General features: G+C 47.4%; 2 protein-coding genes across 2 annotated transcripts; one reads left to right on the plus strand and one right to left on the minus strand.

The window, feature by feature from the left end:
- Positions 1-881: 881 nt before the first annotated feature.
- BCL9 (BCL9 transcription coactivator) lies at positions 882-12,899 on the plus strand. The gene is made up of 7 exons (XM_074151051.1): positions 882-934; positions 2,518-2,834; positions 3,734-3,923; positions 4,449-4,548; positions 4,990-7,219; positions 9,097-9,357; positions 10,719-12,899. The coding sequence occupies exons 1-7, from the start codon at positions 882-884 to the stop codon at positions 11,834-11,836; spliced, it is 4,269 nt and encodes a 1,422-aa protein (XP_074007152.1). The 3' UTR covers positions 11,837-12,899.
- A 6,370-nt stretch (positions 12,900-19,269) lies between these two features.
- Positions 19,270-27,347, minus strand: ACP6 (acid phosphatase 6, lysophosphatidic). The gene is made up of 10 exons (XM_074158371.1): positions 27,043-27,347; positions 26,013-26,141; positions 25,794-25,924; positions 25,050-25,129; positions 24,174-24,261; positions 22,466-22,598; positions 21,700-21,800; positions 20,212-20,307; positions 19,724-19,889; positions 19,270-19,448 (listed from the first exon to the last, which is right to left on the minus strand). The coding sequence occupies exons 1-10, from the start codon at positions 27,235-27,237 to the stop codon at positions 19,314-19,316; spliced, it is 1,254 nt and encodes a 417-aa protein (XP_074014472.1). The 5' UTR covers positions 27,238-27,347; the 3' UTR covers positions 19,270-19,313.
- Positions 27,348-27,879: the final 532 nt, after the last annotated feature.

The following is a 27,879-nucleotide window of genomic DNA, read 5'->3' on the forward strand; positions in this document are numbered from 1 at the left end:
AGCAAATTTAGAGTAGTAGCTCTCTAGTGATCTCTTGGCCTTTCTAATAGATAAAATGAGTGACTAATCTCTGGTATTTTCAGAGTAATCACAGCATAGCTGGTTGCGTACAGGTGGTCAGGAAGGCATTTTATTTTATTTTCCTCCCTTTGTGCAACCCTTAGCACACATCATTGAACATATGTCTAGTTATATTGGACCAAGGAGACAGAAAAGATCTGAGCAGAGTTTATGTTCTTAAGAAATATCAGATTACGGCCATTCACAGGGGAATTCTGGATAGCTAAGTCATGTTGGGGATTTGTAATTTTGGCTTCCTACTGACTTGCTGTGAGGTGTCTTCAAGCTGAGCACAGATGCAGAATCAAAGCGTCCAGATACGAGGCGCTTTCCTGTTTTTTTGACTCCAGAGTAATTTGGTTTGGATGAAGAGAAGATGGCCTCACTGCCTGTAAACTGAATGGCCAAGCCAGGGCCGCTTTTGGTTTGAAATACACAGCTGTACTGTGTACATCTGAAAGCTCTTTTCTGGTATCTTCTCAGTAATGGGGGAAGAATAGCCATTTACTGCTTCACACCAGTCACATCTGCTTAGGAAGTTTCTCATTGGTTTTCTGTTCTCTTCAGTGTGCCCTGGAGATGCGAGACTTCCCCTGGGCAGCAGGAGGCAAGCGTCTAGAGAATGCTGGAGCTGCAGGAGGGAAGCGCCCAGTGCAAAACCAGAGAGGAGCAAAGAGAAAAAAGGCAAGCAGGCAGCCAGCATTGAGAGAAGCGGGTGGCAGAAAGTGCTTCGACGCTGCCCCTGGCAGCACACTCCTCAGAGGAACTTGACGAGAGCCCATCTGCGTGCGTGTGAGACTGTGAGCTCAGGGTTTCTGTCAATGCATTCCAGTAACCCCAAAGTGAGGAACTCCCCGTCAGGCAACACACAGAGGTAAGGAGAAGAGCCTGCCGTCAGCTGCTCTGGATTGGTGCACGATGCTGTCCCTGCCTTGCTGCAGGATTAACCAAGGACTGTTGCATGGGACTTACTGGTCCTCCTTTGTGCTCCTATTGGACCTGCTGAGTACCTGAGCACTGGCTGCACAGTGCTGATGAGCCTCCACGTTTGCTGAGTTTAAGATGAGCTGAAAGCTGTAAATCTGTGAGGTGAAGATTCTCTATTCCTTGCACCCTCTTCCCTCCCATCAGGTGTCTAACTAGGCTGTAGGAGAGTAAACACGCTGTTTCTATATGTTTTTGTTTTTCTTTCTTCCTCTCTTCTAATTTTCTGTTTCCCTGAGGGGTAGTTGGGCAGCAGAAGGTCTCTCTGTGTGTACTTCCACACAAAATGCTTCCTCGGTATTATTGGCCTAAACAGCCTGGAGAACTGATCAGCTGTGCACTGAGATGCTCTGCATCATTCACCTGCCAGTGCAGCGGGTCAGCATCTCTTCTCCACTAATTTGGAAGGAGAAAAATACAGAAGTGAAGCAGTGTCCAAGGACTTACAGTGGTCTGATTGACAGCATTCTCCAGTTTAATTGTTTACTCTTAGAGGTCGTCTGGAGCTTAAGAGTAATTCAGAGGGAGTGCTTCTGAGTCAGATGTCTGTCCAAAGGAGGAAACAGCTTGTGTGAGTCCCACAGTGAGGATGCTAGCAAGTGCTACGTGTTGGAAGTAGTAGTGATAATGGGAAAACACAATACAGAGGATCCGATAGCAAAGGAGTAACTGGAGGGTGAGGAGGAAGGGGTGGCTAATACATCTGTAAAAATCCAGAGAAGCAAAATATTTTTAGGATGCAATTTGCTGAATGAAAGAGGGAAGGAAAGACTCTGAATCTCCTTTGGCAAATTAAAGAAGCTTCATCTGCCTCATGTTGCAGGAGTGTGCAAGGAGATGGTATCCTTCTCTTTCCTTATTCAGAGGCAGGTTGTAGCTGGTTTAATTGTTTTCACGGCCAGAGGTTTGTGTTTTCCTGGCAGCTCGCCCCAATGTATGATGAATGCTGCAGTAATGCTGGGTTTTCCTTGTGCTCCCTGTAGAACTGGATAGGGAGGTGCAAGGGAGGGGGTGGGGGGTCTGCTCTGATCAGAGTTGCAGCCTATAGTTGGGGTCCAGGAGAGTGGTGAGGTGAACTTTATTGTGCCTTGTTTGTTTACTCTGAGCTGGTCTTGGTGTGAGGCGCTTCTCTGTGCACATAGAAACCGTTGTCTTTATTGACAGAAGCCCCAGAGGTAGGTCCTCATGTGACAGCAGTTCCTGGGATCTGGCAGGTCTGTAGCTTGCCCTGGTGCCTTCTTGAGCAATGAGATCCCATCTTGGATAATAACCCTTTCACGGCATGTTCAAAAAAACACCTGTGTGATTCTAAGCTTGCAGGCACTTTTTATTTGTCAGCAATTGTCTTTGCTTGCAAAGGTGGCAGTGGTTGTTTCTGCTTCTCTCTAATCTCTTCCTACAGGGTTGAGTGAATCAATGGTGTGATTAGTCACATTTTTTTGTTTTCTTTTCCTTTTTTCGCTCTGTCCCCAGTAGCCCCAAATCAAAGCAGGAGGTGATGGTCCGTCCCCCTACAGTGATGTCCCCATCTGGCAACCCCCAGCTGGATTCCAAATTTTCTAACCAGGGCAAACAAGGGGGCTCCACCAGCCAATCCCAGCCCTCTCCCTGTGACCCCAAAAGTGGAGGTCACCCCCCCAAAGTGCTCCCTGGCCCAGGTGGGAGCATGGGGCTGAAGAATGGGGCTGGAAATGGTGCCAAGGGGAAGGGGAAGAGAGAGAGGAGCATTTCGGCAGACTCCTTTGAACAGAGGGAAGCTGGAACTCCTAATGACGACCCGGAAATCAAAGGTATGTTTGCTAGGATTCATGCGCAGGTGCAGACAATTAGTCTGAGTCCTCTGTGAGACGGAGAACTGCTATGCGAGTGTTAGGAAAACCTTTATTTGTCTGGGGTTCTGTAAGTTTCAGCCAATGAAGTGTAAAGGTCTTGAGAGCAGGCAAAGAGGAGAGGTTGTCATAGCTGGCATTGGTAAATGTCCTGTTCACGCTCATTTAAAGCGCGGACCTGACTCTGGTGGGAAAGTTCCTTTGTAAGTCTGAAACTCTCCCAGAGGATTTGAAAGTACAAATGCAACCTGTTGGTTTCCTTCTGGCCTTTGGCCTTTCAGGAACTGCTCTGTTGTAACTGGGGTTTTGAACAATATGCAAGCCTGTTTTGTCAACACAGATACATAACCTGTAGCACCCTGACTGGTAACACAAGCCAGAGAGTTGGGATTTCTGTGTTCTGTTCATGGCTCCAACATAGTCTCTGTGAGGTAGTACAAAAACAGACTAGATGTGCAGTTGTCCATCTTTCCTTTGTTGTCTATTTGCAAGGTCACCTGGCTAAGGTGGCTGAAGGAAAAAAACTAAAGTTTTGCACAGACTGGTCTCCTTGGGTGCAGGCATATTTGTATTCATTCATTTTAGTGTATAGTCTCCCTGCTATGCTGTGTGGCCATTAGAGAATTCAAAGGGATCAGCTCTGGGAAATGCCACTTGCCTTGGAAGGGGACAAGATGAGCTTTCTCCCAGTGGTGCCTGAAAAGCAGCATGGCATTAGAGGGAAGATGCATGGTGTAATAGAATTCCCCTTAGTAGTGCTTGAGGGAGAAAGAAGAAGAGCTCTGATCAGTTTTAGGAAATGGTTTCCAAAGAGCTCCCAAGGTAGCGATTCGCCTCTTTTCTTCTTTCTCCCCTTCCAGACTGCAATTCTGCTGATCATGTGAAGTCCCAGGAGTCTCAGCACACACCACACTCCATGACTCCTTCAAATGCTTCAGCCCCAAGGTCTTCCACACCTTCCCATGGCCTGACTGCCACTTTGGAGCCGGCAAGTGGGCAGAAGACTCCATCCAAAGTGGTTTACGTCTTTTCTACTGAGATGGCCAACAAGTAAGTAGGTAGATGCTTGAATGTCTTCAGGGACTGGGGCCTATATTTGTGCTCCCTTTAAGAGATTCTCAAGTGCATTTTCTCCAAGTACATTCTTGTAGCAAAAAGTCTTTACTTGTTTGGGGGACGCTGAAGAGGCTGGAGTGGAGAATGTCATTACCTCTTGCCCTCTGAGAGTGGTTATTTATTCCTCCAAGGTGTGGTGTTTTGGGTTGGGTTTGAGTTTTTTGTTTTTTTTTTTAGTTTGGGTTTTTTTTTGTTGTTTTTTTTGGCAAATGGTGGTAGCTATTGTTTTGCAGTTCATGCAGTGAGTAGCAGCCAGGATGGCTTTAACTGAGACATGAACCCTGAATGCTGAGGAGTTTGTAGATGTAAGCATTTTTCTCTTGCTACTCATCTAGAGTGAAATATGTGTGGTTAAGTCTTTCTCCCTTCTGCCAGCTGAAGGATAGAAAGGAGGGCTGTTAAGAAAAATTGATTCTTATCTTCAACTGGATATGTGTATTTGTCTGTCTGTCTTTGCAGGGCTGCAGAAGCTGTACTGAAGGGACAGGTGGAAACCATCGTGTCCTTCCATATCCAGAACATCTCAAACAGCAAGGCAGAACGAAACACTGTACCCTTGGTATGGAATTACTTGCATGTGGGTGGGAAGGGAAATGGTAAATGGGCTTGTGTGTGTGTGATTCAGATAGATGGATGATTATTTATACACTGAAATAAGATTTAGGGTGGAAAAGAGAGAGAGACAGTTGTTGTCCAAGCCTTCTGCAAATAAACGTATTGGATCATCCAAAGAAGAGCTTGAGTCTTGCAATAGTTGGGTAGTGTGTTTCTGGCCTATTGCTCATGCAGAGGTAGCACAGAATCAAGGGGTACCTGCTGTAATTCTTGAGCAAAATAGGTTTCTGCATGGCCAAGATGCTGCTCTAATCACTGCATGAAGGCTACCCTTCCTTGCAAAGTGTGGGCTGGTGGTGTTGAGACAAGGGATTTCGTTTGCACTGCAGCTTATGTGACACAGCTGTAAGAAGAGCGGGTGACAACATGTGGCTTTCTCTTGCAGAATCCCCAGATCACTGCACTTCGGACTGAACCCAAGCCCCTGCCGCAGCCGCAGCCCCCTGCTGCCCAGGACCAGAACCCTCCCCAGAACGCCAAAATGCAGCCGACTCCACCTGTGTCAGCGCCGGTATCCAAATCCACTGGCCCCCCGTGTCCCATAGATCAGGACAGTCCCAGCGTGGAAAGCAAAGTGATGTCTGTGGGCAGCCCTGCCAACTCTACCCCGTTACAGGCAGAAGGATTTGGGCAGAGTTCGACCCCCAATAATCGAGCAGTTAGCCCAGTTTCCCAAGGTAGCAATAGCTCCGCTGCAGACCCCAAAGGTCCTCCCCAGCAGGTGTCTGGTGGGGACCCATCCAGTTTGGGTGAGAATCCAGATGGACTGTCACAGGAGCAGCTGGAGCATCGAGAGCGCTCGTTGCAGACCCTGAGAGACATACAGCGCATGCTCTTCCCTGATGAGAAGGAGTTTGCAGGAGGGCAAAGTGGGGGGCCACCCCCAAATGCTGGGGTGCTGGATGGTCCCCAAAAGAAACCTGAAGGGCCAATACAGGCCATGATGGCTCAATCCCAAAGTTTAGGCAAAGGGTCAGGGTCTCGGACAGATGGAGGGGCTCCATTTGGCCCTCAAGGACACAGGGACATGCCTTTTTCCCCAGATGAAATGGGGCCACCACCAATGAACTCCCAGTCAGGACCCATGGGCCCAGACCACCTGGACCACATGACTCCCGAGCAGGTGGCCTGGCTCAAGCTGCAGCAGGAGTTTTACGAGGAGAAGAGAAGAAAGCAAGAGCAAGTGGTTGTGCAGCAGTGTTCCCTGCAGGACATGATGGTCCATCAGCATGGGCCTCGTGGGGTGGTCCGAGGCCCTCCTCCTCCCTACCAGATGACCCCTGGGGAGGGCTGGGGACCTGGGGGTCCAGAGCCCTTCCCTGAAGGCATGAACATGTCGCACTCTCTGCCCCCCAGGGGCATGGCCCCTCATCCCAACGTGCCCGGGAGCCAGATGCGCCTGCCTGGTTTTGCAGGAATGATGAACCCTGACATGGAGGGCCCCAGTGTCCCGAATCCCGCCTCCCGGCCTGGGCTTTCGGGAGTTAGTTGGCCAGATGATGTGCCAAAAATCCCAGATGGCCGAAACTTCCCTCCTGGCCAGGGTGTTTTCAGCGGCCCTGGCCGAGGGGAGCGGTTCCCCAATCCACAGGGCCTGCCCGAAGAACTCTATCAGCAGCAGCTGGCTGAGAAACAGATGGGCCTCCCTCCTGGCCTCAACATGGAAGGCATCAGGCCTGGAATGGAGATAAACAGAATGATGCCCTCCCAGAGACACATGGAGCCTGGGAACAATCCCATCTTCCCTCGAATGCCGGTGGAAGGGCCCATGAGCCCCTCCAGGGGGGAATTCCCGAAAGGAATACCCCCACAAATGGCCTCTAGCAGGGAGCTGGAGTTTGGGATGGGCCCTGGCAGCATGAAGGGGGACATGGGCATGAATGTCAGCATGGGTTCCAACCCACCCCTGGTCCCTCAGAAGCTGAGGGAGGCAGGAGTTGGGCCAGAAGAGATGATGAAACTGCGCCCCGGCGTCTCAGAGATGCTCTCCTCTCAGCAGAAAATGGTGCCGCTGCCGTTTGGGGAGCACCCGCAGCAGGAGTATGGCATGGGTCCCAGGCCTTTCCTTCCCATGTCTCAGGGCCCAGGAGTCGGTCTCCGAAATCTCAGAGAACAGATCGGGCCTGACCAAAGGACTAACAACCGGCTCAGCCACATGCCGCCACTACCTCTCAATCCCACCAGTAACCCTAATAGCCTCAACACTGCTCCCCCTGCGCAGCGCAGCCTTGGCCGCAAGCCCTTGGATATCTCTGCAGCTGGTCAGGTGCATTCGCCAGGGATCAACCCGCTGAAGTCCCCCACGATGCGCCAGGTCCAGTCTCCCATGATGGGGTCTCCCTCGGGGAACCTCAAGTCCCCTCAGACGCCCTCCCAGCTGGCAGGAATGCTTGCGGGCCCCACTGCCGCAGCTGCCGCTGCCTCCATTAAGTCCCCCCCTGTCTTGGGGTCTGCTGCTGCTTCTCCTGTCCACCTCAAGTCTCCCTCTCTCCCTGCACCTTCTCCTGGATGGACTTCATCTCCAAAGCCTCCTTTGCAGAGCCCTGGGATTCCCCCAAACCACAAGGCGTCTCTCACCATGTCTTCTCCAGCCATGCTGGGGAACGTGGAGTCAGGTGAGTGCTGCCTCTTTGGCAGTTGGGTTCATGTCGGGTTACCCCGAGATGTGTAGCAAGGGGAGGGAGGTGGTTTCTTGCAGGGTGACAGAAGCTAGACAGCACTTCGCCCATTGGAGGGAGGCTGCACCGAGGGTCTCCACTCGAGTGGAGCCCAAGTGCTTTTCTCCTCCTGTTGTATTTGTGGGTTTGCACTGTGCCTCCTGTGTGTCGAGGTGAGGGCTGGTCACTCAGAGGACATGAAAGTGAAGGGGTAGGGTCAAGAGGTGTGGAGTTGATGGGAGAAATCTCTCCTTGGTGGGGTTTTTGGCCGTTCTGCCAAAACTCCTGGTGATCGTACCTTTGTGGAGAAGATCCTGCTGATGTTACGAAAAGGTTTGTCCTACAAAGACACTCTGAGCATAGTTAGCCAGTTGTGTATCTAGGTATGGTAGTGCTTTCTAGGTTTACTGCTGCAGGCAGGGAGGTGTGCTAACATTTGTTCAGGCTTCAACCATTTTGGCGAGAGCTAAACACTGCCATATGTAGCATTCGGTAGCATGCTGGAGCCGTGCCGTGCCTGGGACCTTGGGGTGCTGGTGGCCCACTGTTGCCCTCTCCTTCCCTCTCCCAAACCCTTCCGGACCTCACCCCGGAGCACACTGGCCCCTCCATCCTGGCTCCCAGTGCCGCAGCCCTGGGCGTCCTTCCAGCCTGGAAAGGTCTCCTAGCCGGGAGAGGCCGGGAGCGGAGCAGCTTGGCCACGTTGCCCTCTAGTGCTGCTGCGGGTAACGGCACAGTGGTGGCCGAGTCCTGCCTGCCGGGGCCCCCGGGGACCGGCAATGGCGGTTTTGTTGGGATTGCTGGCTGGGTGTCTGTGCTCAGGAAGGGAGCCTGGATGTTAGTGTCCATCGTGGCTGCTGAGGCTGTGCCCGCCGTGAGCCCAAGCGTCTGCAAGTCAGAACCAGGTGCTTTATTCCATGCCTAATGTTGTGCTTAACAAATGCTTTTGCGTGCGGCTCTTCTAAAGCGTAAATGTTTTGGTATTGCAGGATTTTGGTATTCTCTATTATATTTTCCTTTTTTTTTTTTTGTGGGGCGGGTGGAGCTGAGGCATGTGCAATGAATTTTCAGTGATAAGTACAACTTCGGTTTAGCATCTTTCCTTCACGTGTGGTCTGGGTGGCATGAAATAGATTGGTGAAGAACAAAGGAGATGGGAAGTGCATTTCAGTTATTTCTGGTTTTGGGAGAGCAAAGGATGATGTTAAGCTAATAGGTGCAGAGAATGCTTCTTTTACTGGAGTAAGCTGTAAATATGGGTACATAAAACTTGAAACATAAACAGGGAGTTTTACTTGTAGCTGCTGATGCAGCTTGTCAGAAATCTGCTTGCATGTCTCGGCATACTATCTGCTACAGCTCTCATCGTGCTGCCTATGTCTTTTGTGCTTGTTTGATGCCTCCTAAAGAAAAAGGGAAAGGAGTTACAGTTTGACATTCAGTGGGTGCAGGAACAATTAGTTGACTATAGATTTCATTTTTTTATGGCTAGTTCTGGTACCTAAGTCTGTCTTCAGTGTATGGAAGTTGAATAGTAGGATTTTCAGATTTACTGGAACTATCTTGAGCCTCTACAAATACGCATGAAGAATTAACAGGTAAAAGTGCAGAATCCAGGATAACAAATGCTAACCATCTTGACCAGTAGGCTTATGTTTTCTGGTTACCTTTCACAGGCATAGATTGCATTAGTCAGATGGTCTCTTGCAATAAAAGGAATTTCTAGTTTTTGAGATTTCTGCGAGAAAAAGGTGTGATTTAAAAAAAAAAAAAATGGTAAGAAGGAAAAAAAATTTAAGTCCTTTTCTTTCTCTTTCTTTTCTTGTTTTCCTAAGGTGGTCCACCTCCTTCTACAGTCAGCCAGTCTGCTCCTGTGACTCTCCCTGGAAATCTTCCCTCTAGCAGTCCTTATACAATGCCTCCAGAGCCGACTCTCTCCCAGAATCCCCTCTCCATTATGATGTCCAGGATGTCCAAATTTGCCATGCCCAGCTCTACACCGCTCTATCATGATGCCATCAAAACTGTGGCCAGCTCGGATGATGACTCCCCTCCAGCACGCTCCCCAAACTTGCCACCTATGAACAGCGTACCAGGTAAGAAACTCAAAGGAACATAAGTCCAAGCTATCAGGCAATACAGTGAGGGTGATTTTTATGGAGGCTTCATCAAGTGAAGATGGTGGGAGGGAAAAACCTGGAAGAATATATATCCATGGGTTGTTTTTGAGAAAGGCAGTTGCAATTCCCTGAAATGGGAAAATGGGGAGACTGAATTCTCCTTGCAATCATTTTTTTTTTTTCTGTCCAGAAAGTGTCTGTTTTCTTCAGAAAATGTCTAATCTGGGAAAACCCTTATGTATGGGTGAGATTTCCACTCAGGCAGATTGGATTTACTTGTGCAAGTGACGGCTGCTCATGGGAATAAGGGTCAGACCTACAACATGTTATCCAGATGAAACCTTTCTTCCCCTGTTTTAAGGCAGTGTCATAGAAGCTTCACAGGTTTTGGTTTTGGGTTTTTTGGTTTTTTTGACACTGCATCATCTGGTGTTTTGCTGGGTCTTGTGGATTGCTTTTGTTACAAAACAGCGTATTAGAATGTTTCCTTACAACATACATCTTTTCATATAGGCAATGTGTAATGGCATGTGACCTCAGCCAGGACTGAGGGAAACTGTCCTGGTCCCTACCCAAGAGAGTTAAAGGAAAACTAAAATAAAACATTGTCCTGTTGGGCTGTCCTGTGGTTGAGCATGTTTATATGAGAAATCCAGTCCCTGCTGATAGCTTAATGTTTGTGGTTATGTATTTAATACAAAAGTAGGCTGTAGCCCCTACACCCAGTTGAATTAACATAGTTGAAAGAGGGGATGAGTGGATGTTTTACGAGAGCAGCAACTGAGAATGTATTCTTGATGAGTTTACCTGTAGCTTTGCTGCCTGTTTCACGGAGTAATGATCAAGAGTGGCTGAATATACCTGGGGAAGCTGGCTAATTGAATAAGTTCATGATGATAGCTCATTAACCTCATTGATTGCTGCCTCCTGGTCTTATGAGGGTTACCTGATTCATCACTTCTTGAGTTTTGAAAGGAGATCCAGTCTCCTCCCAGTGGACAAGTGTCCGTATGCTGATAATCTGCCACAGACATGTTTGTTACTGCCTGCATTATCTAGACTGCAAGGAAAGTAGTAAAGGCATGGGTTGAATTGATATCTTACTTACAGAGCAGGCTTTAGTCACTTTTTGGTAGGGCAGTGACAAGGGAGGCTACTGTGCAGGTGGCGTTGATTTTTCTGATTAAAATAACACTTTCCAGAGCCACTACTGATGCTGTTTAATAGCACCAACTTGTGTTATGTGTGTGTGGATTTGGTAACCTTGCAGAAAGCTCTCTGATAGCTTTGATTATTATTGGCTGTTATCTAAATGTGATTCCTTATTTCTTCCCTAGGAATGGGCATTAATTCTCAGAATCCTCGAATTTCAGGTCCAAACCCCGTGGGTCCAATGCCAACCCTTAGCCCAATGGGAATGACCCAGCCTCTTTCCCATAACAACCAGATGCCCTCTCCAAATGCTATGGGACCCAATATACCTCCTCATGGGGTCCCTGTGGGACCTGGCCTGATGTCACACAATCCGATGATGGGGCACGGTTCCCAGGAGTCTCCAATGGTACCTCAAGGACGCCTGGGCTTCCCACAGGGGTTCCCTCCTGTACAGTCCCCTCCACAACAGGTGCCATTTCCACACAATGGGCCCAGCGGTGGACAAGGCAACTTCCCAGCGGGAATGGGCTTCCATGGAGAAGGACCTCTGGGGCGTCCTACCAACCTGCCCCAAAGTTCGACAGATCCAGCACTTTGCAAGACTGGAGGCCCTGGCGGTCCAGACTCCTTCACTGTTCTTGGAAACAATATGCCTTCGGTTTTCACCGATCCAGAGCTGCAGGAGGTGATCCGTCCTGGAGCCACGGGAATACCTGAGTTTGACCTGTCCAGGATTATCCCGTCAGAGAAGCCTAGCCAGACACTACAGTATTTCCCTCGTGGGGAGGTGCCAGGCCGCAAGCAGCCTCAGGGTCCTGGGCCTGGGTTCTCCCACATGCAGGGGATGATAGGAGAGCAGACCCCGAGAATGGGACTAACGTTGCCTGGCATGGGGGGCCCCGGGCCAGTGGGGACTCCGGATATCCCTCTTGGGACGGCTCCATCCATGCCAGGTCATAATCCGATGAGACCGCCTGCCTTCCTGCAGCAAGGCATGATGGGGCCGCACCACCGCATGATGTCACCAGCACAAACGGCGATGCCTGGCCAACCCGCGCTAATGAGTAACCCCGTGGCCGCCGTGGGCATGATCCCAGGCAAGGACCGAGCCCCCGCGGGGCTGTACAGCCACCCGGGCCCTGTAGGGTCACCTGGTATGATGATGTCAATGCAGGGCATGATGGGACCCCAACAAAACATCATGATTCCCCCCCAGATGAGGCCCCGAGGTATGGCTGCTGACGTTGGCATGGGAGGATTTAGCCAAGGCCCTGGAAACCCAGGGAACATGATGTTTTAAGCTGCTACCATAAGACTGGATGTTCTGATCCTTGTCAAGATGAGATTCCAAGTCCTGAGGGCTTTTTTGGGAGCTTCAGGAGTACAGTTTGGCCATGCAATAGGTGAAAAGAGACCAGAGGACACTTTGGGAAATCTCGAATGTATGGAATTACCTGAAAAAAAAATTATTCATTTTAACAGGTTGTTTTTTTTTAAGATTTATTTTTTAAAAATTATTTTTGTGGACTTGGGTATCCCGTGACGGCACCTGCTTTGAGAATCTGTAGCTGTATTTTGAGAATTGCCATTTGTCACAAGTTGCACCATTCTCTGTATGTTTACGTCCTTCGGACTGGCTTCTCCCAGGACTCTCGGTTATCTTTGGGGTTTTTTGTGTACTGTACTATATTGTAAAAGGGATTTTAGCAGAGACTTTAGTCTTTGGGGTGAGAGGAGAATGGGATTCTAGGCTGTTTACTTTAGGTGGAGAATCCATCTTCAGAACTTCGGACTATTTTCCTTCAACTCCAATGTATAGAAAAACCAAACTACGACCTCAGAGCAGAGTATTAATGAAAAGCACAAAAAGGAACTTAAGTTCAGTGAGGGGAATCTTTTAAAAGAAATAAATAATAAGTTAAGGACATATTTTTCAAATTATGGCGTGCTGTCCAGCACCTTCTGTCTCTCCCTCCCACTCTTTATTAAATAGGCTTCTCTCTCTCTCCGTCCCCCTTCTGTCTCCTCTTATGGCAGCTGCAATACATTGTGTTTTTTTGGGGAGTAAATCTAGGAGAGCCTCTCCTCACGTGGGGACTCTTCCCACTTTTAGGAAGGGGCTGGACTTGGACACTGTTACATCCTACAGTAGTCTCTCTCACTGTTTCCTATTCTCCTTTTCTTAGAAACCCCAAGTGATTTTATTAATGTGGGAGTGGAACAGACACTAAAAGTTATCCAGGATTTTTTTTGTGGTTATTTTTTTTTCCTCCCCAGCGTAAAACGTTCTGTGTAACCTCCATTAAATTTGGTACAAAACCACTCGCCAGGGCTGTGGTGTCAGAAAAATAAAATATATTGTTTCTTACAAAAATGAACTGTCTTCTTTATCCAGTCCAGTTTTTCTATGTACATCAGCTGGCTGGCCGGATGACTGCTTGCTCTTCCTCATGGTCACAGCCAGCGCAGAGGCCAAGTGCGGTAAACTTTGGCAGCTCCTAAAAGTCTAGTCTGTGTGCTCCTTGCAATCCTGCTTGCTTAATCCTGAAATGAGTTTGTTTTTCCTCAGACTGAGGTGTTACTTCTATGCCTATTGTCCCTGGGGCATTCAGTCTTTCTTTGTAAATTTGTTGAAGGTCAAGGAATAGATGAAACTTGTTGTTTCCATCACTTCCTTCAGGTGAGTGTTTGCAGCACTAAAAAAAAGTGTGTGTGGTTTTGAGCTTTGCCTAAGCAGCAGTGTCTGCCTGCTGAGCACCTGAGTCTGGTGCTGTGTGGGGCACTGTGGTTGTGTGTCACCCTGGGGGCTTTGGAGTGGGTAGGGGCTCTGACTGCTGGCATGCAGAAGCTGAGATAGCGGGGAACGGGTGACTTAAATAACAAAGGTGAGAGAGAAATCGGCAGTGAGCAGATTTTTATCAAGACAACCCTGCTGGGTAAATTGTTGCTTTGCCACAGTTCTCATAGATTGCTTCCTAATCCCCTGTCTTCTCAAACTTTCCCTTTGAGAGAATTTCAGCAAAAGGTTTTATGGTTTTGTCTATGAGGAGTGAAAGACTGACTGGATGCCGAAACATGGATTCGGAGTTGAGTCCTGCTCCTGGAGAAGACCAGGAAGAGCTAGGGAGTGGGCTCTCTGGCTGGCTGCTCTCTGGTCCCCCAGCACTGTATATGGAGTGTGTAATCTCTGTTCTTCCTTCCACTTAATGTTACTTGAAATTATTTCAATGAGTAGTTTCCCCAGAGGGCTGGCTATTAATGTGAAACTTCATGTGGAGAATGAGTATCTTCATTATGCTTGTGTGTAAGAGTTTTTCAGAGTTAACTGATCCTTAACAGGTGGAAAAAGAATTGCTGTCCCTGGCCAGCTTACCAAAGTTTTGTTGCTAGTGTTACAAAATGAGTGAAGCCATGCGCCTTTGGAGGCATGCAAGCCTCAGAGCCTTCTGTTGCCTGCTTCCAAATTCACCTTTGTGCTGTCATGCAAATTTACAATGATTTTGGGTGAGAATTACTCTTTTGACAAAGTGTGGGATGTATGTTGTGGTGCTTCCCTCTAACGAGACAAGCAGCGTGCCTGAAGCACAGGCTTGTCAAGATTTTAGAGAGAGCTGACAATGACACAGTAAGTGTTATTTCTGTAGAGTGGAGTTACCTCTTCTTTAAATGGTTGCACAGCTTCCTTTTGAGGACCTTGCATGGGAATTGTCACAGTGCAGCCTTTTTAAGTGTTGCTACTTCTGCCACGACTCCTCACTGTTTTTACTATGTTGAACAAAGCAAACTTCTTGATCGACGTAGAAATAACCTGGAGGGTTTGTTTGGTTGTTTGAACAGCCTTTCTCAGTGCCTCCTATGCGTGTTGAGGTATTTTAAATAGGAAAGGATTCGAGATGACTGCAGTTTACTCTAGAAAAATTAGCATAGGGGGATTCACTGTTTCAAAGCCACTTGATAGTGAAAGGATACATTTTACAAATGCTGGATAAGTTCCTTCTGTGTCTGTCTGACTTCAGATGCTGGTTATTTGGCATCTTAATGAGATGTTTTCCTACAGAAAATGCAGAAGATGTGGATTCTCCTTAGTCCACATAGGTTGCTTGTTGCAGTGGCGTTGCCTGGTTTGTACAAGCTGATGGACAGAGATGCTAATGCCTTGGCTGGCTCCGGTCAGAAAAACTACTCGGTAGATGTAGACTGAGCTGCTTTGTTTTGCTCTAATTCCAATTCTCCCCTTTTTGCTTTGCAAATGAAAAAAGCTTTCTAGCTGCCAGCCTTGCAAATTCACCTTGGGATCTGTAAGTCAGACTGTTCTCTCCTGCTTATTTATAATCAATCGTAACTGTGACTCAGCTCTGGTAGTCATGGTGCAGTTGAAGACAGAAAGCGGGGTTGCCATTTTTAGTTTTCTTCCCCTCCCCCTCTTTATTTTTTTTTTTTTCTCTTTAAACTTTCAAATCATCCTCCACCTTTGTTTGAAAGAATGAAATAGACTTTATTCATACATGCTTGGCTGCTCTTCCTCTCTAGTAACATGGGAGGAAACAGTCTGCTGTTCAAATTATCTCATCCCAGATGGCTGCGCAGCCGGAGTGTGGAGAGACTTAAAAGGTAAACCCAGCAGATGGTGAACTTCTGAAACGCAAAGTAATGCTCCTGTTAAATCAAAAGTTTAAAATATTTGAAATCTGTTTGTTTTAAAGTAGTAGACTGTTGCAGACGGGTCATCTGTGAAGTACACTGGCAGTTTTAAGCATGGTCCAAATAAACCTGTATCATGGGCTAGCTAATCTACCAAAGAACATGACTAGCAAGTAGTTAGCCTGAAGGGTTCAGTCCTGACCTCCTAGTGGTACCTAACGGGTAACGTTTTAGAAGACAGACCAGTATATAGAGACCTAATCTGCATCAGTCTTGGTTGGGATTTGAATGCTGGTGGTGCTTCTGGTACGATACAGGTATCCTGACTTGGAGTAGATATGGGTGCCTGACTCTTCCTGAGGGTATCCTGTGAATCCTAAACACGCTTCTTAAACTTGTAATGCAGCATTTGTGGTGCTAAAATGTTGGGGCTTTTATAAATAGGGTATACATGGGACTAAATTTTGCAGTGCTTGGTACGCTGACGGTCTACTATGCTGGTTTTCATTCTGGTGGCAGAAAAAGCTACATTTCACTGCTGGTGATCTGCACTTAAAATGGTGAATGCTTTTCTCATGCAGCCTTGGCAGGCTGGTGGCTGAAACCTGTTCCCTATTTTGATATTTATTGAGAAGAAATGATCCATGTTTGATGTAGGCCTGTATTTAGTAAAACGCACTTCACTGTATTGATTGGTAGCAATTCTTAACCTAAAAAAGGTAAGTTGTCTCGGACATGTGCTATGTGCCATCTTTCTGGTGAGGTGACCTCTAATTTAAAGATGTTTCCATTTTTAGCTAGTCCACATAGTTTCCAATTATTTCTGTTAATGCTGTTTGTTACGATAGATGTGTAACACCTAGCGTTATCATTCTCTTTCTGCTTAAGGTTAAAGCGAATTATCAGGCCCTAAAAAGACCCAAACTGCTAGCTTTATGTTGGTTTTATTGACATATATACCAAGCTCACTATCTTCTTGATCTCCTTTTGACTTTCAACCAGCAAACATGTCATGCCAAGAGATGTAGGTCCTCATGATGGTTTACGCACTCAGGTTTTAAGCTTACAATTGGTTTTGTTTGAGTCAGAGCATGACGCAGGAAAGAAAAGTGATGTTGTTCTGTCTGTGACACTGGAAACTTGGAAAGGTGATGTTTTACGTGAGGAGAAAAGAAACCCCTAAATTTAAGTTGACATATCAATGTAAGAAGGACATGGACCTGTTGGACAAAGTCCAGAGGAGGGCTGTGAAGACTATGAGAGGGCTGGAGCGCCTCTCTTATGAGGACAGGCTGAGAGAGTTGGGGTTGTTCAGCCTGGTGAAGCGAAGGCTCTGGGGAGACCTTAAAGAGGCCTTCTAGTACCTCAAGAGGGGCCTACAGGAGAGATGGGGAGGGATTCTTTATAGGGAATGTAGTGATAGGATGAGGAGTAATGGTTTTAAACTAAAAGAGGGTAGGTTTAGATTAGATACTAGAAAGAAATTCTTTACTGTGAGGGTGGTGAGGCACTGGAACAGGTTGCCCAGAGAAGTTGTGGATGCCCCATCCCTGGCAGTGTTCAAGGCCAGGCTGGATGGGGCCTTGAGCAACCTGCTCTAGTGAGAGTTGTCCCTGCCCATGGCAGCGGGGTTGGAACTCAATGAACTTTAAAGAACCCTTCCAACCCAAACCATTCTATTATATTTCCGGACAATTACCTACTATACTAATATTGCCTTAAATGAAACATAGAGTACAAGGATAGGTTTGCAATGCAAAATGGAAAAAAAGTCTGTTAGGTTTAAGTTGACCAACCTGCATTAACTGCATTGGATGACAATAGCAAGGGAGGCAGACTAACTTGGGTCAGCAGCTCCAGCTCAAGTTTGAGGGACTTGAGGTTGAACATGTTAGCTGCTCATGTCAGCAGCTCTCGTATTAACAGCTCAGGGTAAGAAAGTTTTGGATTTCTTTTTCTGTCCCCTGGGATTGGTGCCTTTCACAGCTCTTGCAAAGAGTTGGCCTGTTCACGGAAATGCACTGACTGGTTCCTTGGGAAATTCTTGATTTCTGGAAATTTTTTTTCCATGTTCTCAGAAATGCCTCCACTCTTCCACACAGTGTCTGCAAGTTAGCACGTCCCACTTACCTGTGTCCTTTGGTCTTAAAACTCTTCCACTGTCCCGCCAGTCCTCTTCCAAAATCATAGTTTACGGTAGTTGCGCTCAGAAATAACTCCTCCTTCACACTGTGGGCCATGACTGCTCTGGAGTTGCTCAGTGGGATGAGACCAATGTGTAGCCCAACCACTTCCACACTAAGGGGGAGGGTGAGGTTGGAGCAGGGTGCAGAGGGCACTGCAGAAACCCTCTTAAGACAGTAATGAAATAATCTGTTCCCAGCGGAAGCTTCTTCCTAGCCACTGCCAAGAAGTTGGGCCTGTTTTTCTGAGGTCTTCTGCTGTTACTGAAATGTATGTTACCCTGCCTAGAATGATTTGATTATTTTAATGGTGTGAATGCAGGGCCCTTTAACGATCTCAGGTGCACTAGAACAGCTCGTGCTGCTGAGTTCTTTGGGTCTTGGATCGTGTTGCCATTTTTAACCTGGCTGCTGCTCAGTTTTGCTAGAAGAAGCTCCCAGTTCTTCTTTAGGAGAAAGTATGTGAAATCCTGCTTTGTCTACTGGTATGGCCAAAGCTTCTAATGCTGTTCCCTGATACCCCTTTTCCAAGCAGTCTGTGCCTCACAAATAACTTAAAATTGTACACCTCATGTTTCCATCACCATTCTCCAAGTACTTTATACCGTGCAGAAGAGGGAGCTTGATTAGAGCAGAACATACTGTTCTTAAGCAAGGGTGGGCCATTGATCTTTATATAATCATAGAATGGCATTATGTTTTTAGCCTGTATAAAAACTTGGTGAAAAATAACAATGTTTTGGTTGCTTTTTTGACAGCTTCTAATAGCAGTTCAGCAAGACCTCCAGCAATGTATTTAGTATTCAAATTATTCTGTTCGCTGTGCGTAGTGTCAACATGTAATTGTGGTGGGGGCAGGCTAATGAAAGAGTAGAGGTAAATCTATCCCACGCTTGTCAGAAAGAAGGTACCGTAGTGCCTCCAGTCACATATCTGTCAGTGATTTACATTAACATCGCTGCAGTCTCCTTTCGCTAAGTGAGAAGGGGTAACGCAGAACCAAAACTGCAGGGCCATTTTAATACGTGGTCCCCCTATTTTAGACTTTATATATCCAAAAGAAAGTAGGTCAGGATCCAAGTTTTATTTACTGATTGGAAAAAATGGGGATTTTGGCAACACAGTGATCCTTAATACTGTCTTACAGGAAAAAATATCATCATCTCAGCTAGAAGTACTTCTGTCGGCTATGCTGGTGTATTCCTGTTTCAGCAAGCATTAAATAGATACAGCGCTGCTCAAAGCTGAAATCAACAGCAACTCCCTGGACTTCCTTGTTTAAAGCAGAGTTCACCAAGAATGCATTTTCTTGTACTTGGCCCACTGTGGTGGTTTTGCATGTTCGCAGTAGAATTTCTATAATTACAGGAGCGCAGGGAAGAGGTCTGAAGGCCTTCTGTCCCTTTGGAGAGGCTTTGTGTGCACAAAAATGCCCTCAAGAAGATGGAGTAGATAAATGGTATGCACTTTGGGAGGTTCATCTGTCTGCAGAGCAACCCTCCAACATGACAAAAGGAAAAGGCACAGTGGCTTCTGCAGTTTGCCATACATAAAAGCAATCGTTATGTCAAAGTTCTCAAGTCTGGTACTACAGAGCAAGCTGGGCTTCATCCCACAGTCCGAGCATATGAGGAACAGGTATGTTTTCTCTCATGTTCCTGAAGCAGCAGGGCAATTCAAACAGGTCTGTTCTCTCCCTTGCTGTTTTCAGCCTCTCTGTGCTTTTGTGTGGCTGCACTATCTCAGAAGTGAACTTGAGCCATTCTGTTACACAGCTGCTTTCATCTTGCTGCTAACAGTGAAAGTGACACTGTGCCACCCTGTGTCTGGTAGGAAAAAGTCACCTCATCTAAACTATCTTTAGAATAGGGAAGGCTGGCAGGAATACAAAGAAAAATAGTCAAAGGTTGTGACAAAAACTAATTTTAATTTAAGACAACTTATATTTATGAGTCAGTTTGCTGATTCCCCTCTGTTTTGGGAGCACAGGTTATTATACTCCTGTGGACTGACTGAGTACTGTGAAAGAACTTCTAGAAATTCTTCAAGTGGGCAGAGACCTGCTCTACATCCTTTCACCAGTTGTTCCTGTAAAGGCAAAGAGACAAAATCACAGATCTCGTGCATTGCCAAAGCCCTTTTTTTATGCAGAGGTTCAAAGTCTTTGCCGAAACTCACACTAGGTCAATAGCCAGCTCAACAGAAAAGATACCTTGGCTACTATGGATATGCTGTAGGTGTCTGGCTCTGTTATCTGGCTTGATGGCATGCTTGGAACAAGTCTTGTTTCACAGCTTTACATGCATGCATGGCAAAACTAAAAGCCTCAGGTTTAGAATATGGGACTTCCCCTGGGATCTTACCTTTCCACAGTAAGACACGCGAACAAACCACTCTTTGGTCTGCCGGTGCTGATACAATTCCAGGATCATATCTGCAGCGTAAGGTGGCCACTTGCGATCAAAGGTGCCCAGTGCCACCAGGAGAGCAGTGAGGGTAATGTCATGAGAAGCATAGAGAGTGAGCTTTCTGATAAAAAGACAAAAAAAAAAAAAAAAAAAAAAGGAAGGGGAGGGGAGCCAAACATAAAACGTTAGGTGTGTTCCTCCATGGACAGCCAGATACTCATGCTACAATAAGGCATCTGAGGCTCAAGACTGGTGTCTCGATTACACAGACTGGATGCTGCACATACAGTCTACCTCAGCAAAAGCAAATATGGTACTCATCCTTTTCCTAGCAAATGAGCACACCTTCTCTTTACTCACACGTTCATTGTTTTTTGAACCAGCATTTCACACTGACAGCAATTCAGAATTCTTTAACGATCGGGGAGAGATTTATCCTGTACCTGGCCTTTTCAGCTGGAGATGAGGGATCTACTGCTTCTGTAATGTTCTTCTGCAAGGTATAGAAAAGACGACCAACGCTCATCTGAAGAACTTCTCTATAAAAGAAGCAGAAATAAATTCCTAGGTTTTAAACTTTCAAATTAAATAATTTAAAATGAACACCTGGGAACCTGCTTTTCTCTTATGAATTGGTAACATATATTGAATGTAACTAAGAACTATCATCAGATGCAATTCCTATGGTTACTTTTTATTTCAGCAGTTGAATAGCCACCTCAGCGATTCTGATGTGATTGCAAATTGGGAGGGCAGAGGTGTTAACAAGCAGTCTCATGAGGTGTGGCCTACATAAACGAAAACCTAGAAACTCCTCCATGTTCTCTATGCTATTTTGTTTCCCTACTTGTGATTTTTGGGTGCGTAATTTTCAGCTAGGGAGGATGACTGTAGCTGACTGCAAAACAGAACTGAAGTGGCTGGGGTCTTCGGCAGGAAGGGGAGGGTGGGATTCAAGAAGGTGGTGGCTACATTTAAAAATTAGTTTTTATCCCTGTGTTGAATGAAGAGGAGATCTTTAGACAACTTCTGGTGTGAAGAAACTCCCTCTACCTAATGAATAAATCAGTGGAAATGGAGGATGAGTGTGACTGTGGTTCTTCCAGGTAGTGTGGGAGTGGGGGAAATTAGTCTTTCCGTAGATGAGATCTCTAATACAAGTTAAAGAAAAGGGTAAGGGCAACTGCCCTAACAAAAAAGGTGGTCCTATACCACCACCTGAGAAGAGCTGGTGAATATGGCAGCTGTGAATGAATCTGAAAGAAAAACGGCAGCTAGGCTAGCAAGTCAGCCACCTTTCCAAACAACTGTGGAGGAGGTAATTAACTGCATGTAGGAGCAGATCCTTTTGCAAGTAGTTACATGCGTGCAGGGCCTGGCATCACCTTTTCCATTAGTATCAACACTTCTCAGCCCAGCTGTGCAGGCACCATCCCTGGGATAAACTTCCCAGGCTGGAATCTGGACTGTATTTGTGCATCTGCAAGGGCAGCCTCAGTGCTCAGGCTGGAAGGGTCTCCTATTCTCTTCTGCTTTTGCCTTTGACACACAGGTTCACTTAAACCACCGTGGCAATTGAAGCATTCACTGCCTACCTCAGTGGCTTACTACTGCTCCTTGGAGACTACTCTCTCCACAACTGTCAGCAAAACAGGACGTAAGCCCACATCTTGGCCTCCTCAGTGTGGGCTTTAGGAAAGTGTGGGAAAAAGGACCCCCTTTTTCCTAGCTCGTGTTCCTGACTTGAGGCACTGGATTTTACACCGAGATGGGTGAGGCACAAACCTCATGAGTGGGCAGTAGCCTCTGGTGGGGGAATACAGTAGATCAGAAAGGACTTCTCTCTGCCGCAGTAAGCTGGTGTAGCTCATCCACCCTGGGTAAGCCTAAGACAATCCCTAAGGGCTGGAGGCACAGATACGGGCAATCACCTTGAGTCGTCTTCCAGAAGGAAAAGCAGCGAGTCAACAGCTCGACGCTCAACTGTCTGCTGAAAGTTCTTCAGCACAGGGCAGCTTGGCAAATTGTGCACCTGGAAGGAGAAGATGCAGCATAACAATAGGGTTTGCCCCTTTCTGAACCCAGCCTCAAAACGCATGGGTGACTGCCCACAGAAAACAGCTGTTTGTGTCACAGCGTTTGTACTACAGTATTCATATAAGGAGTTCTAGGATGGTTTTAAACATACAGACTTGCTCTGGGTACCAAGAGGATGGATGTTTGTTCTTGAGGGAGTTTAACGCCTTGAGCTATTCAACCAACAGCCAGACTAATTACCATTAGCTCCAGCAAAGAAGAGGTACTAAGTGGGGTACAAATATGAGCAGGTCGCTTCCAGAAGCAGAAGCAATCTGGCTCATGGGTAGTATGCTGGAACCAGGATTAAGACAACTCTGTTAGGTGGTGACTGCCAGAAAGCACTTTGTAATGGGGTAAGCAAGGACCAACTGCTCTTAGCTCTACTTCATTACACTTGAAAGAGATACTGGATTTCAAGGTAAGAACATAAATACTGGAGATGAGTCTTCATCCATCCTAGAGCAAGGCTGACTCCACATCTTGCTTTTTAAAACGGCTGTGCTATGGCCTCTATGAACTTTCTGGTATCAGTGGGTGTTGGCAGTCTGTGGTTTCTTCCATATGCATGGTAAAGGGATGTTTCTTTCTGTGACAGCACAACAGAACTGCTCAGCTCACCTGCTCAGCAAAAATGTTATCAAGGAGGAGAAAAAAATCCACAGACTTCTCACCATCAATACCCATCTTCTCCTTAATTGTTTTCAAGTCATCAGAGATACCTGGCTGTTGCAGAGCATTCTTCAACTTATGCCTGTCAGGAAATTAAGAAAACAAAACCAAACCTTTTCACCCATCAGACTTTCTATCCTTTGGATTTTGTGACCCCAGACTGGTGGAATTGCCTCACATCAGGGAGGGGTAGAAAAGAAGCACCACAGGATACTGAGGGACTCCTGATGTTGGGAGTTTAAGTTACAGAGGGGACAGATGCTGTGTCTACATGTCAAGGATCAGAGCTGGCTGACTGCTCTCACAGAGGCGGGGGAAAAAATTAAGATGAGATGCGAACACCTCAGAAGTGGTTCTCCCATAAGCAAGGGCTGTGTATCAGTTAACAGATCTGGTCATACTGGAACAGTACAGGTCTGTGTCTTCAGGGAGTAGCCTTTAACTGCCTCATGAAAGAAGAAAGGATAGAAGCTTTGAACTTATTGTTGTATGGTGTGGGAAAAGGGAAGCACCGAGATATTCCTTGTAGCTTAAATTTGCCTCCCACTTTGTTAGAAGCCATTTGCCTCCTTACACTGTTTTAAATTTTATTTTAAAAAGTTTCGCTGACAATATCCACACTGGCCACGTACTTCAAGCAAAATAGGTTTCATAGGTTTTGTTTTCTCTGACCCTGATCTGTTGGGAAGGAGGTGGGAAAAGTTTAAGTTTACTTTTTATTTTTTTTAGGAACAGCTCTAGTTTCTGTTTGAAAAATGCATTAGAAGTTCTGGCATAGGTAGCCTGTAAGCTGAGGCAGTCCTCCTTACTGCAGTTTAAAAAAAAAATCCCCCTCAACATGGTCAAACAACATGCTCAGTTGGTGGGCAAGAAGAGCTTGCGGTTTACTCCCTTTTTGCACAGTTGATGTTACTAGAGAAGGCTGAATGCGCTGCTTCTATGGTCTGTCACCACTGTCAAGAACAACCCTTTGCCTGCAGAGTCAAGCATTATATAATGAGCTTCTGCAAGTGAGTTTTGACAACTCTGGAATTTTGGACAAAAATACGCTAACGTATAATCCAATCAAACTGTAATATATTTGCCCCTCTTGTTCAGTTTCTACCCCGTGCCCAACCTGGCACGGGCATTTAGAGTACCTGACTCTGCAAACATGAGTGTTCTTTCTATGTAGGATGTTCCTTATTTCACTTGGTTAGTCTTTCTTAAATGTGTTAAGGCTGAGTATATCTCAGTTTCTTCAAGGTATAAATGTAACAGGAATGTTGTAATAACGCCCAAACCAGAAGTTGAATATAAAAGGAGGCCCAATATGTACATACTTGAGAGGCTTGTTAAAGGATGCAGATGACATTAATTCTGCCCTGCAGCAGTGCTGCAGAATAGCTGTACGTTAGCTAGTAATGAGCGTTTGCTAGACAGACACTAAATTAAATTGGCTTTTCAAGGAAAAGTCTATTTTTTTTTCCCCTGGTGCCACTGCTTGGTATATGACTCTGCTCACTGAGTATTTTATACAACTAGCTAACCATTCCCAAAGAACAGTAAGTGGCAGGGAAAGAAATTGGGAAATGGGAATAAAACGTGCTGTTTTAAATTACTACTGCTGAAATGAAACTGCAGTGAAATCATATGGGGAGGTATGGCTGGCAATTACCTGCTCAAGCATTTCAGGCGCTGGCAGTTGTTGTAATTGGGATAGAGGATGTCAGAGCTTGCTTCATCGGTGACAATGACAACAGATCCTGTGGAATAAGGAAGCTTCTGTGCTCACTAGTGCATCTGGGTGTCTTTAGACTGCTTTAATCACCCTCACAGTCTTTGTCCTCCAGTCCATTGTTGTCAACTAGCAATTCCCCCTGAGCCATCACCTGCAACACAAGCCACTGTGCTTGTTTCTGTGCACACAGCATTTAATTCCACAGGGATGTCTGCTGTGCACCTTGTAAAACTTTCAGTTGTGTGTTCACTTCTTGTTTGTATGTGACAAAAATTAATTTCTATGTCATGAGGTAAGGAGCTCTGGCAAGTCACTTTTGCTATTTGTTCCTGGAACAGAATACAGAGGGAGCAGAAGCATGATCTTCAAAAGCCAGAGCGTATTTCTAGGACATACAAGTAGTCGTCAACTGTAGGATACAGCTGAAAGTTACTCCAGATACTAAACTTGTCAAGGATCTTGGTAGTCCTATGGCTGGGATACTTGGGTTTCTCTGAGAAACTTTTTTTCAGGTGTGCATGTCGCGAACATTGGGTCTGAAACTTTTAGCCCTCTTGATTCTGAAGCAGGATAATGCTAACCTCCTCAGTAGGTTTGAAATTGCAGCATTCATGGCAACAGATCCAAGCTGAGCATCAGCAAAAAGCTACACAGAGAGAGGGAACAAGTGCCAAGTTGATAAAGAACATATAGAAGCAGGAGAGTATGGGGAAGAAGTAACAACCAGGAGCCACGAGTGAGTTAGGATGTGCGAGATATGTGCATCTAGGGAAGACTGAGAAAGGAAAGGCACTTGTCAGAAGCCTACCCAACCTTCTTTCTGCTGTTGGTACAGCCCAGCTAGCAGGCACCGTGTGGACTCCAGATTCCGGAAAATATTACTGGAACGGATGCTGAAAGAGAGGAGTTTGTGAGGTAGCACTTTCTCCTTCATGTGGTCGCAGCTGCAGCTGGGGAGAACTGGCTGGAACTGAGGCTTCTGCTTTCAGCGTGGCTTTGAAAACTTGTGGTGGGATTCATCTGGCCTTGCTATATCCATCTTAAAAAACAGACACCTGTATCTGAACTGCCCTTTAAGAGACAGTGGAGATAGAGTGGAGATAACAAATTAGTACTTCTCTGGTGTGATTTTTTTTTTTTTTTTAATCTCATCCTAACTCAGACGCTCCCAGCATTACTGACATGAGCAGCAGGGGTGTACTTGGTCTCATTTGAACTTCAGCTATGTAGTCTACAGTGAGTTAAATTACGTTTCAGAAATACCTGTTTCTCTTAATTCACCAGAAAGATGCAGAATACCACTGTCAGCGGCTAAAAGTAGGGTGAGATGATTTTGTCCCTGGCGTCCCTCTCAGGACTGCTGGGAAATTGGATGCTTTCTACCAAAGGTGAATTCTAGTACTGGGCACGCCAGGCTAAGCAAAGATGAAGGCCCAGGGACCAGCCAGTCTGCTATACAGTAGAGAAGCATATGCTGGTCAGAAAGTTTCCCTAGCAGAGGACTACTCATTAGGACGGAGGAAGCAAGGGAAGGTCCAGAAGGGAAATGAGACTCACAAGACCTCAGCAGGCTTAAGTGTTGGTGAGAGAAAGTTGGCTTCTTCTACATAGCTTCTCCTCAGCCTTTCCCCCAGGGCAAACATCTGCTGCATCCCTACTGTTGTCAGCTGTCCTGCAATTGCACCACCCTAAGTGCAAAGAAAAGGAAGGGTCTCCAGTGGACTGTGGAAGTAAACAAGGGAGGGAACATGAAACAACCATGAAAGACAGCCTCACCTTGAATGTGGTCTTTTTGTATTGCTCCTCATAGGGCAAAGGAGGCTGAGGCCCTCCATTTAGGTCAGTCACCATGTAATCAAACCTAGTCTGGGCAGGTACATCTAAAAGACTAGGATGCCATTCCACCTGTTTAGAAACAAAAAAACCCCCTAACATCAGTGGAAAATGAGGACTTTCAAGAACATTACTGTTATACGGTACTCGTTATAGTGTGCTGCACTGCCAATAACGCAGCACAGATCCAGACAGAACCGATCTCTTCCTACGGCACATACAGGAAGTGACAGGACAAGAGGAAATACAAACTTCTACATTGGAAGTTCCATCTAAACATGAGGAGGAACTTCTTTACTTTGAGGGTGGCAGAGCACTGGAACAGGCTGCCCAGAGAGGTGGTGGAGTCTCCATCACCGGAGATATTCAAAACCCGCCTGGACACGTTCCTGTGCAACCTGCTCTAGGTGGACCTGCTTTGGCCAGGGGGGTTGGACTAGATGATCTCCAGAGGTCCCTTCCAACCCCATATCATTCGGTGGTTCTGTGACAGGAGTGCTGCAGCTTGGAGAGGAGCCTGCAGGAAATCGCTACAAAAAGAAGCGCTGAAGAGCTTCTTTAGCAAACCACCAAAACCAGTATCTGCCACCTCAACAGGCTGCCCCGGTGGGGGAGATGGGTCGGTCTTGCCTGTTGTACGGCTCGGTGGCGGGTGTTAAGGAGTCATCAAGAGCCCATGGCAGCAGCAACGGCTTCTGCACCCCGGGACGCCCGCCCCCGCGTCCCAACTCCGGAGACCGCCTGCAGCCACAGCGGGGACCCTTCCCCCTGCCGGCGCCGCGCCCGCCAGCACCATGCTACCGACGGTCCACCTGAACCCCCTAGTTTCCAACGTTTTCCTCCCAGATTTACACTGGGGGGGAGGGAGGGGAACCCCCACCCGTTTCCGGGCTGATGGAAGCAAGGCGGCAGCGGGCACCCCGCCAGCCGCAGCGCCGCGGGCAGCCGCCCCCCGCTCCCGTCCCGTCCTCACCGGCGCCGCCCCCGGCAGGGGCCGCAGCGGGGTGCGGGCCCCGTGCCGGAAGACCACCTGCACCAGCTTCAGCTCCAGGTCCCGCCGCTCCCCGCCGCACTCTGGGGCGGCGCCGGCGGCTGCCGCCGCCCGCCGCCGGCCCTGCGCCCATAGAGCTAGGCCGCCCAGGACGCCCAGCCGCGCCTTCCAGCCCATGGCGGCGGAACTCTCACTGCCGGTACCCGGCGACGCGGAGGCGGACGGGAAGCGAAGTCCCTTCGCCGGCACCGGTTAATAGCGGCTCTCCGACGGCGGACTACAGCTCCTAGCGGCAGCCGCGCCGCGGGGGCGGGCGGCCCGGGGGAGCCCCGTACGCATGCGCGCCGGACTGGGCGCGGGGCGGGTGGGGCCTGTGGCGGCTCCGCCTTGGGGCCGCCCGGGCGCTGCGGGCACCGGCGCGGCGGAGCAGCAGGGGGTTGTTGCTGGCGCCTCATCCTCCTCCTCTTCCTCCTTCTGCTGTTTTTCTCTCTCTTTTTTTTAAATTTCATGTTTTCGTGGGAAGGCGGCCAGGCGGGCGCTCCCTGCGGCCCGACTCAGTGGGTGTCTGTCTGTCTGTCTGTCTGTGTCTGTGGAGAAGTCCTTACGGAATCATAGAACGGTTTGGGTTGGAAGGGACCTTTAAAGGCCACCTAGTCCAACCCTCCTGCAAGGAGCAGGGGCATCTTCAGCTCGATCAGGTTGCCCAGAGCCCCGTCCAACCTGGCCTCCAATGTTTGCAGGGGTGGGGCCTGTGCCAGTGTTTCACCACCCTCTTTGTAAAAAATTTCTTCCTTATATCTAGTCTAAATCTACCCTCTT

The sequence above is a fragment of the Numenius arquata genome, chromosome 1 (assembly GCF_964106895.1).
Source record: "Numenius arquata chromosome 1, bNumArq3.hap1.1, whole genome shotgun sequence".
Classification (NCBI taxonomy): domain Eukaryota; kingdom Metazoa; phylum Chordata; class Aves; order Charadriiformes; family Scolopacidae; genus Numenius; species Numenius arquata.